Source organism: Pleurodeles waltl, chromosome 1_1 (genome assembly GCF_031143425.1).
Source record: "Pleurodeles waltl isolate 20211129_DDA chromosome 1_1, aPleWal1.hap1.20221129, whole genome shotgun sequence".
Taxonomy (NCBI): Eukaryota; Metazoa; Chordata; class Amphibia; order Caudata; family Salamandridae; genus Pleurodeles; species Pleurodeles waltl.
This window is the reverse complement of record NC_090436.1, coordinates 129689768-129705777: the sequence shown is the minus strand read 5'-3', so window position 1 is coordinate 129705777 and position 16010 is coordinate 129689768. Positions and strand designations below refer to the sequence as shown.

The 16010-nt window shown below is 42.6% G+C and overlaps 1 protein-coding gene across 1 annotated transcript in view; it reads left to right on the top strand.

Moving 5' to 3' along the window:
• The window catches only part of ATP5F1A (ATP synthase F1 subunit alpha), a 39653-nt gene that overhangs the window by 19066 nt on the left and 4577 nt on the right, over window positions 1-16010 (top strand). Inside the window, exons 6-10 of the mRNA XM_069218856.1 lie at window positions 9387-9535; window positions 10617-10768; window positions 11584-11808; window positions 11949-12056; window positions 12217-12361. Of these exons, the coding sequence (XP_069074957.1) occupies window positions 9387-9535; window positions 10617-10768; window positions 11584-11808; window positions 11949-12056; window positions 12217-12361 (779 nt within the window). The remainder of the gene's footprint in view (window positions 1-9386; window positions 9536-10616; window positions 10769-11583; window positions 11809-11948; window positions 12057-12216; window positions 12362-16010) is intronic.

Here is a 16010-nt window from a genome sequence, read left to right as displayed (position 1 = left end):
AGCAATAATCCAACATGGCTATTGCATAGAATTCCACAAATTCCCACCAAACATCCCTCCCAAAACACGCAAAATGTCACCACAACATTTAGAACTTTTAGGACTAGAAGTTCAAGCACTACTGCAAAAGGATGCAATAGAGTTAGTACCAGTACAACAAAAAAACACAGGAGTTTACTCCCTGTACTTTCTAATTCCAAAAAAAGACAAAACATTAAGACCAATATTAGATCTCAGGACACTAAATACCTACATCATATCGGACCATTTTCACATGGTCACACTACAAGACATCATTCCACTGCTCAAACAGCAAGATTACATGACCACATTAGACCTAAAGGATGCGTACTTTCATATACCAATACACCCTTCTCACAGAAAGTACCTACGGTTCGTATTCAAAGGAATACATTACCAATTCAAAGTGTTGCCATTCGGAATAACAACTGCACCAAGAGTGTTCACAAAATGTCTAGCAGTAGTAGCAGCACACATCAGGAGACAACAGATACATGTGTTCCCTTACCTAGACGATTGGCTAATCAAGACCAACACAGTAAAAAAATGCGCAAACGACACCACATGTGTCATACAAACCCTTCACAAACTGGGGTTTTCCATCAACTATACAAAATCACACCTAGAACCGTGTCAGACACAACAATATCTAGGAGCAACCATCAACACATCAAAAGGAATTGCCACTCCAAGTCCACAAAGAGTGCAGGCATTCCACAAGGTAATAAGTGCTATGTTTCCAAACCAAAAGATACAAGCAAAATTTGTGCTAAAACTTCTAGGCATGATGTCATCATGCATAGCCATTGTCCCAAACGCAAGACTACACATGCGACCCTTACAACAGTGTCTAGCATCACAATGGTCACAGGCACAGGGTCAACTTCAAGATCTGGTGTTGGTAGACCGCCAAACATACCTCTCGCTTCTATGGTGGAACAGCAAAAATTTAAACAAAGGGCGGACATTTCAGGACCCAGTGCCTCAATACGTTAAAACAGATGCTTCCATGACAGGGTGGGGAGCACACCTCAATCACCACAGCATTCAAGGACAATGGGATATACACCAAACAAAATTTCATATCAATTACCTAGAACTGTTAGCAGTATTTCTAGCGTTAAAAGCCTTCCAACCCATAATAACACACAAATACATTCTTGTCAAAACAGACAACATGACAACAATGTATTATTTAAACAAACAAGGAGGAACACACTCAACACAATTGTGCCTCCTAACACAAAAAAATTGGCAGTGGGCGATTCACAACAACATTCGCCTAATAGCACAATTTATTCCAGGAATACAAAACCAACTAGCAGACAACCTTTCGCGAGACCACCAACAAGTCCACGAATGGGAAATTCACCCCCAAGTTCTGAACAAGTACTTTCAAATTTGGGGAACACCCCAGATAGATTTGTTCGCAACAAAAGAAAACTCAAAATGCCAAAACTTCGCATCCAGGTACCCACACCGCGAATCACAAGGCAATGCTTTATGGATGAGTTGGTCAGGGATATTTGCATACGCTTTTCCCCCTCTCCCTCTCCTTCCATATCTAGTAAACAAGTTGAGTCAAAACCAACTCAAACTCATACTGATAGCACCCACATGGGCAAGACAACCTTGGTATACAACTCTACTAGACCTTTCACTAGTACCGCATGTCAAACTACCCAACAGACCAGATCTGTTAACACAACACAAACAACAGATCAGGCATCCAAACCCAGCATCATTGAATCTGGCAATTTGGCTCCTGAAATCCTAGAATTCGGACACTTAGACCTCACACAAGAATGCATGGAGGTCATAAAACAAGCTAGAAAATCTTCCACTAGACACTGCTATGCATCTAAGTGGAAAAGATTTGTTTACTACTGCCATGCCAATCAAATACAACCATTACATGCCTCTACGAAAGACATAGTAGGATACTTACTACATTTGCAAAAAGCAAATCTCGCTTTTTCATCTATAAAAATACACCTCGCAGCAATATCTGCTTACCTACAAACTACTCATTCATCGTCTCTATTTAGAATACCAGTTATTAAAGCATTCATGGAAGGGCTAAAAAGAATTATACCACCAAGAACACCACCAGTTCCTTCATGGAATCTTAACATCGTCTTAACAAGACTCATGGGTCCACCTTTCGAACCCATGCATTCCTGTGAAATGCAATATCTAACCTGGAAAGTCGCATTTCTCATTGCAATCACATCCCTCAGAAGAGTAAGTGAAATACAGGCATTTACCATACAAGAACCATTTATTCAAATACACAACAATAAAATAGTTCTAAGAACAAATCCAAAATTTCTGCCAAAAGTAATCTCACCATTCCATTTAAATCAAACAGTAGAATTGCCAGTGTTCTTCCCACAACCAAATTCCGTGGCTGAAAGGGCACTACATACATTAGACATCAAAAGAGCACTAATGTACTACATTGACAGAACAAAGCTAATCAGGAAAACAAAACAACTGTTCATAGCTTTTCAAAAACCACACATAGGAAATCCAATCTCTAAACAAGGCATTGCTAGATGGATAGTCAGATGTATTCAAACATGCTATCTTAAAGCCAAAAGAGAATTGCCTATTACACCAAAGGCACACTCAACCAGAAAGAAAGGTGCTACAATGGCCTTTCTAGGAAACATTCCTATGAGCGAAATATGTAAGGCTGCAACCTGGTCTACGCCTCATACGTTTACTAAACACTACTGTGTAGACGTACTAAATGCACAACAAGCTACAGTGGGCCAAGCTGTACTAAGAACATTATTCCAAACTACTTCAACTCCTACAGGCTAAACCACCGCTTTTAGGTGAGGTAACTGCTTTATAGTCTATGCCAAACATGTGTATCTGCAGCAACATATGCCATCGAACTGAAAATGTCACTTACCCAGTGTACATCTGTTCGTGGCATTAGTCGCTGCAGATTCACATGTACCCTCCCACCTCCCCGGGAAGCCTGTAGCCGTTTAGAAGTAGATCATAAATCTTAAACATCTGTACATTTGTAAATAATTATTATAAACTCTTAACGTACATACATATTCACTCCATTGCATGGGCACTATTTATAGCAAACAACTCCATCCTCACCCTCTGCGGGGAAAACAATCTAAGATGGAGTCGACGCCCATGCGCAATGGAGCCGAAGAGGGAGGAGTCCTTCGGTCCCGTGACCAAAAAAGACTTCTTCGAAGAAAAACAACTTGTAATACTCCGAGCCCAACACCAGGCAGCGGACTGTGCCAAACATGTGAATCTGCAGCGACTAATGCCACGAACAGATGTACACTGGGTAAATGACATTTTCATTCCTTTCCATTTCACCAAGTAAAAGAAAAGTAAAGATTTGTCAGCGCTAGAAATCCAGATTCAGGCCTTCAAAGATTGACTTGCAGGCACACATGATCAGCTGCAGCATTTCAATGCCCTAATACGCCTTGCTCAGACATAAACTGCTGGATTCTGCTGCTTTCACCTCCCAGTTTCACTTATACAAGATAGGTGGTAAGGATGGCAAGGCTGTACACTGGATGGCTCAAAAGTTTCTTGATCTGGTGTTCATGCTAAGCCTGAAAACTGTTGATGGAATGGGTGTCTCGGACCCTGCAGATATCGCCAGGGAGTTGTCAAAGTACTGTGCATCCACTTACACAACACAGGACCCACCGGTCACCAACTAGGTAACTCAGTTGAGGACGAACTACCACCTTCACACTTTGTCTCGTGCAGATTCGCCATAGATTGGGCGAGTTGCACGCTGAGAGAAATACAGGTCATTGTTAATTTCTGCAAACACGTGGCCCAACTGGTTTCCCTCAGCTGTTTTGAAGGTATTCCGCCCTCCTCAGCTTTTTGGATGTGTATAAAGTGGCACATAAGACAGGGGTGCTCTTGCAGGACCTCTGGGGTGTCACTTTCTTGGTTATACTGAAACTATGTAAGCCTCTACAGGAATGTGGTTCCTATAAACCTAGAGGCAAAAATACTAGCACCCCTCATACCGGAAATGTGCCCTACCACCATATGAAGGAGGCTTGAATATAGCAGAAATTCACTTGAATTACTGGGCAAGTATCATTCTTCCCATTAACGATTGGTTCTTATTGGACTGCCATGACTTAACGCCGGCAGTAGAATTAGACTGCATACAACAACAAGGTGTGTTGTATTCGGTCTGTGGGCTACATTTGCACCTGACTGACTACTGCCACGTGTGCCATGTTGGCACCAAGCCCTCCCCTGGATTCCCTGGGATAAAATCCCAACAGCAACAATGCCACTATAAGATAGCGCTTCGCTGGAACACAGTCCGGCACAAGGGTTTCAGATTTTGGACCTGATTGGTATACGTAGAAAAATATATCTGGGAAGGAAGTCGTAGCCACTGCTTCATATCTTGTAGAGACCACCAGCATTCACCACGAGCAGTTCTACTGCTATCTGTAATTGTGCCATGCAATAGAAGCACAAAGGTGCTTTATTTAACCAACCAGCTACAGTCACTTAGAAGCATTTCACGCTATCAGTTGCAAATATCTATACAGATTATTGATAACTAACGCGCCCAATCCCATGACAGCACTGCAGGACAGGTGGGTGAAAGATGTTTGTCCACTGAATGACGCTGACCATACTGAAGCAGAGTTGGTACTAAGAAAACTGTCGATCTTCCCCAGACTCTGCCTTCTCCACGTACACAGGGTCTACTATATCCCATCGAGGCTCAGCAAAAAGGAGGGTCTAGGACCCAACTGCAGTAGATGGAAAACTGAACTGGGGAGCATAGTGTGCCTTGTCCTATTATGTAGAGCTATTGGTCCTGAATGCATACTGCTCTGAGGTGACAGGCAGAACTATTAAAGCTGACCCCCAGAATGGAACGCTTTAGGGTTGATGACAGAATTGGGGAGTGGGGGTCACTCTTTAGGGCTGATGGCAGAGAGTGGGGGATGTTGGGGGAGTTGCACGGGCCAATAGACACAGGGGTGATCAGACTGTTAATAGCCTAGAGATACAACTCCTGATACTGGTGTTCCAAAGGTGTACCCTCATAAGAGAATGAATATATGGGATGAACTAGTGTAAAAGAGCGGAGCCCAGGGGTTGGCCCAGAAAAACACTAATGAGGTATATATAAATGCGACCATGGCCAATGTCTAATGTTTGTTGCAGATGGATGTACTTTTACTTTGTACTAAACTAAGTGATGTTGTGGTGCAAGTTATCTGTTTTTCTTTGGCTTTCAAATAAACGCTAATCAGGCCTCGAAAAATCTACTCGCTTGAGTTCACAAAGAACAGGTGTTCTGTAAATTTAAAAAGTAAAGGAGCAATAAATACATCTTTAACTCTTGTTCTTGTTACATTTGCTCTGTGTTCAGAGACACAGGTCAAAAGTCATTAAAGTGAGCTGTCTGACCTGCTGTGAAGTGTGAAATGAATGGCTGTGGGTGCCAGGCTTTTCCTAACACATAACATTTAAACAACTAAGTCACCTGTACAAACGTTTCAAAATGTCACTGGGTGTGAAAGCCCATTTGTTTTGTACTTGTGTGATGGAAATAAAAAATATTTTAATAAGATAACAAATCAGAACACTTTACTTGGTGATTTGCATGTGTTTTCTGAAACCCAATTTTCACAGATTAATACACTATATAGTTTTGTCAGTAAAGCTGTAAGTTACTGGGGAGGTTTTTGTACATTTCTTGGAAATTTGCAGTCTGTAAATCACAGCGTGTTACCACATCATGCCTTGGTAATAAATATATTGAGAATGAGTGTTTAAACATAATCTGAGAAACACTTCTTCCCTGATGACAATGCTTTAAGTAACCTAAGAGGCAAGTCCAGTGTCACGTGTACCCTATATGTGGGCTAGATTCTTATTATACATGGAGCAAACATTTAGCCTAATTAATAAAACAAGGTTTTGTTCATATAGCAGAAATACTACACTCACATTTTTGAAGGCGCACTCTTGTAAGAATGAAGAACAAGCGTTTTCAATGCAACAGGTCTCGCATTTGTTCCAGTTAGAGCTATTAGCGTTGTAAAGCAAAACAAAAAACGCAGCGCGATCGCGCTATGTAAAATGCAGCGCAATCGCACTGCGTGGAAAATGAACAGATAAAGTAGTCTGGACTCCAGGCTGAAAACATCGAGCCTCATATGTTTTTGGTACTTTACTGGTGCTGTGTAGTTGGGCTAAACACCGGAAAAGGCGTATGCATGCCTTTCACAAATGAAAGCAAGCGTATTTTAAAAGGCAAGCCCACAAACCAATGTTAGTGACTGATGTGGCATGGGCGTGGTTTCAAGCCCAAAGAGATTACAGAATGGACGGCGCACTTTCTGCTTGCCCATAAAAAGGCTACTTTGTAAAATAAAATATTGCCTAGGATCACAGTTTGAGACCCATTTTGTATATTAGTTAGGTCAAGTAGACTATTAAAGTTAATCGACCTGCAGGTTTAGTAAAAATTTTATGATGTTTTGAGACATGACTATGGGGAAAAAAATACCTAGATTACTGTTCTGTTAAATAAGTCATCAAAGGTAGTCTGCTCCTTTTTTATAGGCCTTGCCTAAACCGGTACATGTGTGGTCTGTTGCAAGACCTTTTGTTACCTTGCTGTGGGTTTTGAGCTTGTCCGTTGTATTACCAATGGTTGGTTTTGTTGTCCCACGCTTGCTAGTTTTTGCATCCAGTTTGATAGGTTTTCCTTCCTCTTCTTGTGTTTTTCACTTCCCTGGAGCATGAGCCAAGTAGTTTTTATTTTTGTTTAAGAAATGAGTGCATTTGTTTTCCAGTTCTTTCGTAATTCTCCTCTGTTTAGTCTTTCTCACCCTTCCTCAGTTGCTGTTCATGCTTCGTCAACATCGCGTTTATCAGTTTGCTTCACCAGCCCAGCCTGCCCGTCTTCTGTTTTACCCATCCCGTTGTTATCCATGTGCTTCTCTAGGCCCTCCTCGCCACCCTTTGTCAGTTTGCTTCCCACCCCCCACCCTTTCGGACCACTCTCCATTGTTTGTTCTCCCCCAACCCTTTGCGGGGCATCTCACACCCACGTCATTCTCTCCTGCACTCTGAGTTGCTGAATTCCCCCAGCCCCCTGCCGTTTTGAGTGTACGGATAGAGATATATATTGCCTACTAGTGCCCTGATCTAGTATCTGGGTAATTAGTTTTTACTTATTGGTGGTGTTAAATCTTAGATCTCTTAAGCCCTTAGAAATTTGCTTAGCAACTTGAGCTATGTTTGTCTGATTCAGCGTCCTACATTTTTTTTTCTATGATGCTTCTACTTCAATATGCCGGTTTTTACATGCTGTCAAGATTGATATATAACTTGCTTTACCTTTTTTATTATTTATATATAATTTTTTTATTTTTTTTTCTCCTTTCTATCTCGGATAAATTTGAGCTGTTGGAGAGGGAGGTCTTAGTAGGACAGCGTCAGGCACGGTTGTTCACTATGGAATAATAGCATTGCTTTGAGCCTTAGCCCTCGTGGTGTTCACTTAATGAACCGAGCCTCTCCTTTAAACCAGCCTACCTCATTGTATTCTCCAGTCATGTCTTTGATCTTAAATTAGTTGTGTACTTGTTTATGAGGTACTTTAAAGGTTCAATCAGTGCTCTAAAATATACATTTGAATATTTGCATGCCCCACCCCTCCAAAATCCCTTCTCCCAACATGACTTCCACACTAGTGTTCGTGGAGGATAAAATTAAAATTAATGCTGAAAAGTTTCAAGTCAGCGGTTAATGTGCTTGCGTTGCGGGTGCACGGATTAACTTTGAAGCGGGCATAATCCACACCTCTGTTCTTGACAGAACGTAAAATGTACTAGCCATCTTGAAGGAAAATGTTAAGGAACAGAGGTGAGGATTATTCCATAACCCTCCCACCTCCTCCACCCCTTCATCCCCCCACCTATGCTTTTTCAGGCCTGACTTTTGATAGAGGAATACCTCCTATGAGAGGGTGTTTTTTTTTTTTTTTTTTTTCTTCTTTTCTTCCCTTCCCTCCTTTGTTTTTTTTTGCATTATGCGAATGATGTTTGTTCAGGTTTCTTCAGGATGATGGTTCTATTCACAGCATAGTTAATGTTTGGGTGTGTGCTTCTGACATTTCAGACAAGGTGACAATTCTAATTTAGTTGCTAAACAATTTGGTAGGTCTTATTGTTCTCCAGCCGTGGATTCCAATCAAGGGAAATTATTCAGAATTTCGTCAGGTTGCCCTCAAGAAAGAGGAAATGCAGTGGGTGCTATTTACTTATATGGACCCTGCATAAGGTCATTGATTGCTTGTTTACTCTTCAGTTTCCTTTCCATGGCTTCGTGGGAAAGGTAGTTCTCTTGAATTGTTGAAAGCTGCTGGAAGTAATAAAGGTAGAAAGGTTAGCATAATCCTCGCCTCTGCACTTAATAGAAACTTTCCTTCATGATGGCTAGGAAATGTTACATTCCATTGCTGTTTGCAGCAAAGTTACAGAACATTAGAGGTTAGTTGCTGCACGTGTTTTTCATGTTATTTTAGTGCAAAACGCATGTTTTCTTCAAATGACAGGAGCACGCATATAACAATGTTAAAATAAAGTGCCAAATGAGATTTCCCATAATTTTCCCGAAACTGTGTTCATTAAGCAAAAATACATTACATGAATTTTACACACCCCTAGCCAGACTCCCATTTTATTGCTTTAGCGACCAGTTCCTTCCACTATCGATTTGAGCCAGACCGGAGCCCTACATAACCTTAATCCTTCTCTGCTTTCTTCCCAGTTTGATTTTCTCTCCCCACGTGTGCATTTGCTTGCTTAAGTATAGTTTACTGTTCAAACGCTGTTGGCATTCATTCGTAAAACTATAATCACCGTCCCTTTATCCCTAGGGTCCCAGTACGCTGGAAGCAGAAAGCTAACTTCCATTGGTTCAGTGACATGGGGTACAGAGTCCTGAGGAGCCCACTGAATCCCTAATTATTGCTGTATTTCACAATTCAGCAGTGGCCTGTGGCCCAGGTCCTTCCTTACATTAGGGCCTATGACACACTGGCTTGCAGCTCTTCGGGGCCACGAATAGAAAATTCCCACATCTTAAACTTAAGCCTGGTTTCCAGATATCTTTTCAGGTCCATATTCCGGTATTAAGATCATTTGTATGTTTATCAGGGGTCTGGCTGTGCAACTTCCCCATTCCTTAAATATAACTGCCCGCCAACAACGTTTTAATACATTCTTATATTGCATGTGCATTGCTTATGTTTTCGACCACTTCAGTTTAATTAAAATAAATGAATAAATTTGCTTATCTTGCAGTAAAACCTCCATTGCTATTGACACCATCATTAACCAGAAGAGATTTAACGATGGGACCGATGAGAAAAAGAAACTGTACTGCATTTATGTTGCCATTGGTCAGAAAAGATCCACTGTAGCTCAGCTGGTTAAGAGACTGACCGACGCAGGTATGACTATCTCCGTTGTCTTGAATGAAAACCTTTAAGAAGCAAGTTGCTAACTAATATCCTTTTTTTTTTTTTTTTTTTTTTTTTTTAAAAAGGGCTCTATAAAAAGCTGTCTTGTTGGGCAAGCATTCCAAAGGGCCCGAGGCCCACGTTTGTGTTAAGCATGTTTACCATTCACTAAGAGCCGTTTCAGTTCTATGAAAATTAAGAAATGTACCCTTGGAACCCACTAAATATTTGCTGCCTACAGCAGTATATCAGACTTTGGCCTAGCAGAAACAAGTCTCCGTTGGAGGCAGATTATCAAAACGTGTAACTCTAGGTCCACGCATCCATTTTAGTTACTTTTTTGGTTTGGGTGTGGCATAGCTTAAAGGCTAAAGTACCAACTGCGGTTAGATGCTCCAAAGAATCCCTACGGTGGAAATTTGTTCTGATGTGTTAGCTTTTCCCGACTGCAGAAGCCAGTTAAAGGAAATTTATCAAGAGACTTGTACAAAGTATCCATGAGTAATATTTAACCCTTAAGGAATTGCATTTGTCACCATTTGAACGTAATATCCTTGACTAGTATTTTCTCTATTTAAAAATTGTGTCTTTTTTTAATCCTTTCTTATGTAGATTATTGTATGTCTTCCAGTTGCTTTGATGGCATAGTGCCGAATAAATTATAACTGACTAATTTAGGAACAAGTGATCATAATGGCAAAATATGCATAGTGGTTTCTCTGAAAATGTAACCTGGATCCGGCCACTCTCGACCTGCAGTAAACTTAACTGGGCTGTGTACATATTTGTTTCAGTTCCTCCCTGAGTTGGAATGTGCGTTACTTTTCTGCTGTACAAGTGCCCTTACCCTAGTTATTGCGCCCCAGCTTCTACCTAAACTGCAAAGGACTCCGCGTTTTTCCAGTCTCCTCTACCCACACCTTGCTCAACGTTTTCAACATTTTGTGTACTTAAGTGCAGAGCGTCAGATGCCCAGTTGTCGGCAGAGGTTGTTATTGTAGGAAAAACAAGAGAGCTGGCAGCTCACGATTCAACGTCTGTTGTACTTAACCAAGCAGTCTTTACCTTTCAGATGCCATGAAGTACACCATTGTGGTTTCTGCCACTGCTTCCGATGCTGCTCCTCTTCAGTACCTGGCTCCTTACTCCGGCTGCTCCATGGGGGAGTACTTCAGAGACAATGGCAAACATGCATTGATCATCTACGATGATTTATCCAAACAGGTATAGTAAAGACCATTTTTTAATAAGTACCTTTAAAAAAAAAAAAAAAAAAATGAGTGCAGAATAAATAAAACTGTCTTGCTTGTCTCTGAATGTGTGGTTGCCCCTCACGGGTGGTATCAGAAAATGTAGAAAAGTCAGTAGTGTAGTTTTCTGCCTTGCAGTTTGATCTGCTCCTAACTTGTGCAACCTTCTTATCTGAATATTATTCCTTGTGGGGTTCGCCTGTTTACAAATATGCAAAGCATCCTTTAGAATCGCTGCAGGCCACGAATACTGAAACGGGACTTGCCTGCCTTTTAAAAGTTGGTTTACGCCAAGGCAAAATCACATCATGCGAGAGTGATTGAGGGACTGTTCATGCTCCTCATCTGGCTTCTGATGGTGTCCACCATTATGGGTGAGAACCTCCTCAGTCTCTTGTCCTTTTGCTTCTGTTGGTTACCGTGAGTGAGACCAAGACAAATTGATATCCGGGGCCTTGCCATCTTCTGCAGTTCTAACTTAATGATGCTGAAACTGAGCTTGTAAGAGTGGTTCTTTTAAAAATTGTTTCTCTCTCATAAATTGCGGTTCTAATGAAGTTTAGTATTGGCAATGCCATAGCCTCTGGTCATGTGAAAGCTAGTCCAGCCATCCTATACAGTTCAAATGCACTATTCGTAAACTCCACCATTTGCACATCGTTCTGTCTAGAACGTGAAGTTATATTCGAGGACTCGCATTCGGCAGTGACTAAGGGTTAAAATGCAAAGCCATGAATCTCACCAGTCTGGACTTACTGGCATGGCTTCACGTTTGGACTTTCATTACAGGCTGTTGCATACCGTCAGATGTCCCTGCTGCTGCGACGTCCTCCAGGTCGTGAGGCTTACCCCGGCGATGTGTTCTACTTGCACTCCCGACTGTTGGAAAGAGCAGCCAAAATGAATGATCAGTTTGGTGGTGGTTCTCTGACTGCCCTGCCTGTGATTGAGACCCAAGCTGGGGATGTGTCTGCCTACATTCCGACTAATGTGATCTCCATCACCGACGGACAGGTGAGAGATCCGACTTCTTTTGTGAAGGGGAGTTTTCTGTTGATCAGTAGCTGCTGCCTTAACTTTTTATTTTTTTATTTTTTTGGTAACTATTGCATGTTCCAGTGATTGCACCTTTCAATATTTTCTTTTCTCCTTAGATCTTTTTGGAAACTGAATTGTTTTACAAGGGTATCCGTCCTGCCATCAATGTTGGGCTCTCCGTATCCCGTGTTGGATCTGCTGCTCAGACTAAAGCCATGAAGCAGGTGAGTCAACATAGTTTTTAGAAAAAATGTAGTGCTATCACGCTTTTTTTGTTTGTTATATATAATATGTAGCCCCAGAACCCATATGGTCATCTGTTATGTAGCTAATACGGATTTTGTTGTGGGACTTGAAGTCATCTGTCTTTTCTCCACCTCGTAGGTGGCCGGTTCCATGAAGTTGGAGCTTGCTCAGTACCGCGAGGTAGCTGCTTTTGCTCAGTTTGGCTCTGATCTTGATGCTGCTACACAACAGCTGCTGAATCGTGGTGTGCGTCTGACAGAACTGCTGAAACAAGGCCAGTACGGTAGGTTTCGGTCATTTCACTTCCTGAAGAACAGGTGCTTCTATGTCTATTATAGTTAGTAATCCACATACTCCGACCTACTATTAAAAGCCTCCTTTCAGTGTCTTTTTGCATCTTTGTATGGTTACTCAGTTGTGTTCAATATTAATCTTAAAACAGTTATTGCTGCACGCAAATCAAAACCATTTTCCTTGCGTTTTAGCTCTCACTACTGCTTGCTGTTATTTGACTCCTATTGCATATTTTCTAGCTTTTTTTTTTTTCCTTCTCCTTCAAACAGCTGCCTTAAAACGCAGCTTGGAAAATGACACCTTGCAATAAACATTCCCCTGTACATGTTAAAATGCGCGCATCATTTGCCACCAATATAGTGGTTCCTATGTATGAATGTGTGTGTAGGGGGGGCGATCTATTGCCCTATGCATTTGCCAAAAGGAGGTGAAGAGTCCGAAATCTTGCAATCTCTCATTTTCCTGGGCAGAATAGTCTGGGTGAAGCACAATCTGGTCTGCCCAGTGCAGAGGTAGCAAACATCCTGTTGCATTATTGAGAAGACTTATCCCCAAATAACATGAGAGCCTTTCTCTCCATTGCATCAAACATTTGGGTGACCAAAGATGTCCTATGCACAACAGCACCTGGGGACAATGTGATGTGCAGAGGCTGTAGCGATGCGGAGGAAACCCTTGACCATGTGGTCTGCCTATGTCCAGCTTTATTAAAGGAGCGTGGACTTTTGCTCCGGAGCAAATGGAATGAATTAGGAATCCACTCTTGCCGACAGGCTATTATTCATTCTCTGGACCCAGGCAATCCAATGTTAATTGTGTTACTGACCAAATTTATTAAATTTGCACGATCTAAATTTAATGGCACTGCAAGAAATGAACACGCTTAGTTGGAATTTTTCCATGCTTTTGCCAGTTATTGGTTAGGAAATGGAACTTTATCGGTATTTGATGTTCAGTGAAATTATTACTTTATGCACCATGCCCTTTAGGGATGTGCCCATGTGTACTAGTTTGTGTTTTAGGCCTTCGGGTCAGGTGGCTGGTATTGTATTATAATGTTTTTTCACATGTTGCATGTGCAATTTATGGTGAGCTTTTATTTTGAACTCCGTTCTTGAGGAGATTTGTTTTTGATTGTCTTTTTTCTTTTTTCCTTTTGTCTTGTGGGGTCGTTTTGGCCTCATCACATTCATTATACAGTTGTCAGTAAAATCCCTTTCACTGAACAGGCCGCCACCTTGTTACATACACACCATGAATTTGTTTCTTGGTTAGTTGATTTAACCTCTGTATCATCAATTTCCTAAAGGCTGCAGAGGCTGTCTGGTTGTGAAAGACCTGTTGTGAGCTTAGTCGGTTTACAGCCCACCTATTGCTTATTGTTGATTGGCTTTGTCATGCTCATTTGCTTGGTTCTTATTAGATGAGTTGCCTTCCTCTTCTTGTGTTTGTGCCTCCTCTCTGAGGAGCATAGCCTGTTTATGATCCTTTTGATTGCTGACTCGTCTCCTTCCACTGCTCACTTTAGGGAACTATTATTTTCTTTTTCATTCATTCCTCCATGAGCGTGCATGGGTTATAGCTCTCTTCCTCCTTTGCTGCTTCCCCCTTGAATAGCCGTCCCTCCACCACCCCTCCTAGCTTGTCTGCAGAAGCACAGTAGCTTCCATACTTTTGCTGGAGTATGGCTGTAGGGCAGTCTATAGTGTTGTTTCTCTTTCATTCCACGCATAGCACAAAAGCACAAGCTTTAATACCCAAAGGTTTTTATGGTGCTGTCAAAAGGGCCATGGGCTCCTCAGTGGTGTCAGCAGGTGTACTTCACATGACATCTGGGGGCTGGTAAATGAGCTCCGTGGTGGGCGGCAGAGAACCAAGTGTCTGAATCCTTTGGGAAATAAATTGGGTCTTTGACAAGTGTAGGAAGCTGGCTTGGTGTGTGGTGGACCCCTATGGTGTTTGCACCTTATACCAGGTCCAGGCAACCCCTATTAGTGAATGAAGACTGTCTAGGAAGCCAGGACTCTAGTGGTAGCTGTGGTGAGCAGCCAAGACTTATCTAGGAGGAGCGTAAATCACTTGCAATACCACAACAGTCACACAGCAAGCTTATTACACCTGAAAGGAACCACAGTGTTGCAAGAATAAAGGCACTTATATTAACACTGAACTAGATTACATATAGGCAGTCCCCCAACTGGAGGGAAGTACACACTATATCTACACACAGTAATTATTAGCAATTGGCATATAGGAATAACCAGCATTGGCAAAAATTTGTGAAAGTAGCTGGGGCCCTATAGGGGACCAAACCATATACTAAAATAATAGAATGCAAAGTGATGTCCCCCACCCAAGGATGTCGATTTGTTAGAGGGAGCTGGGAGAACTCTGAACCCCAAGAGGCGAGTACCTAGGTAATTCCCCCCCCGCCCCCAAAAAAAAAAAAAAAACCAAAAGACCAGGAGAGCAGAAGGAAGTATCTGGCCTTCCCAAAGACTAACAGGGGGACTTGGAAAGAGGAAGATTGCAAGACCAGGGCTAGTCCAGTAGAACCCAAAGGTGGATTCTGGAAGAAGAGACCCTGAAAAAGGAGGACAGAGTCTAGTCCACTCAGAACTGTCCAGATTGGGCAGGAGCCACTACCCACCCTTCTGTGGACGAAGAGCCAGCTCGACAGGGGAAGATGGGCTGTAGACTTCTCTCCTGAAATCCACAGCTTGGAGTTGTGCAGATGTCCCACGCTAGCTGCTGGGTCGCAGATGGTCAGTGGTCAGAGGACCACCAACAAGCCTCTGCAAATGCAAGTTGGAGTAAAAGAAGATTTGCAGGGAAGAAGAGGACCAGCAAGGTCTAGGGGAGTTCAGGCTAACCCTCAGGGAGAGCCAGCAGAAGCAGTCTCAATCCCGACAGGCAACCCACTGGCAGCAGGCACAGTAAATTGCAACAATGTCCAATCAGCACACCTGGGGAGGAGTCTCATTTCACTGGAGCAGCAGAGAAGACTGTCCTTGCAAGGATGAAACGCTGGAGGCTGAGGCTACTTGGAGCCTGAAGATCCCTTGAAGCAGGAGTCAAGCCTTGGTTGCTGAAAGAGTCACGGTTCACAGGGGTACTGTCCTATAAGGAGCGGTAAGGGCTCGCCTAAGTTGGACAGCAGGCAGAGGAAGACCCCTCAAACCCACCACCTGTGTTGGAGATCCCAGCAGCTGGTTGTTGGTGCCTGCGGATGCAGAGGAATGACTCCTCCACTCTAAGGGTGATTCTTCCTTTATTCTTTGGTGCAGCTAAAGTCTTGCTGACCCTAGAGGATGCACAGCTGTGGAAATGTTGCAATTGCTGGAAGGAGCCGGAAAAACAATGTTGCAAGGCTAGGTCATCTCAGAGTTGCAGGCTTGTTTGGTTCCTTAAGAGCCCAGCAGAGGTTCCAGTGGCCAGAGGTCATTGCAGAGGAGTCCTGGGGGAGTCTTGCACGCCGAATCTGGAGACCTACCCATAAGGGAATCCCTAAATAGCTGTAACAGGGGGCTTGGTCACTCTGCAGAGTGACCAGCTATCAGAGGGGGGGCGGGGTCACTGACGTTAGTCACTTGTCATCACCAACCAGATGCTCCCAGGGGCCTCTGCACATCTTGTTT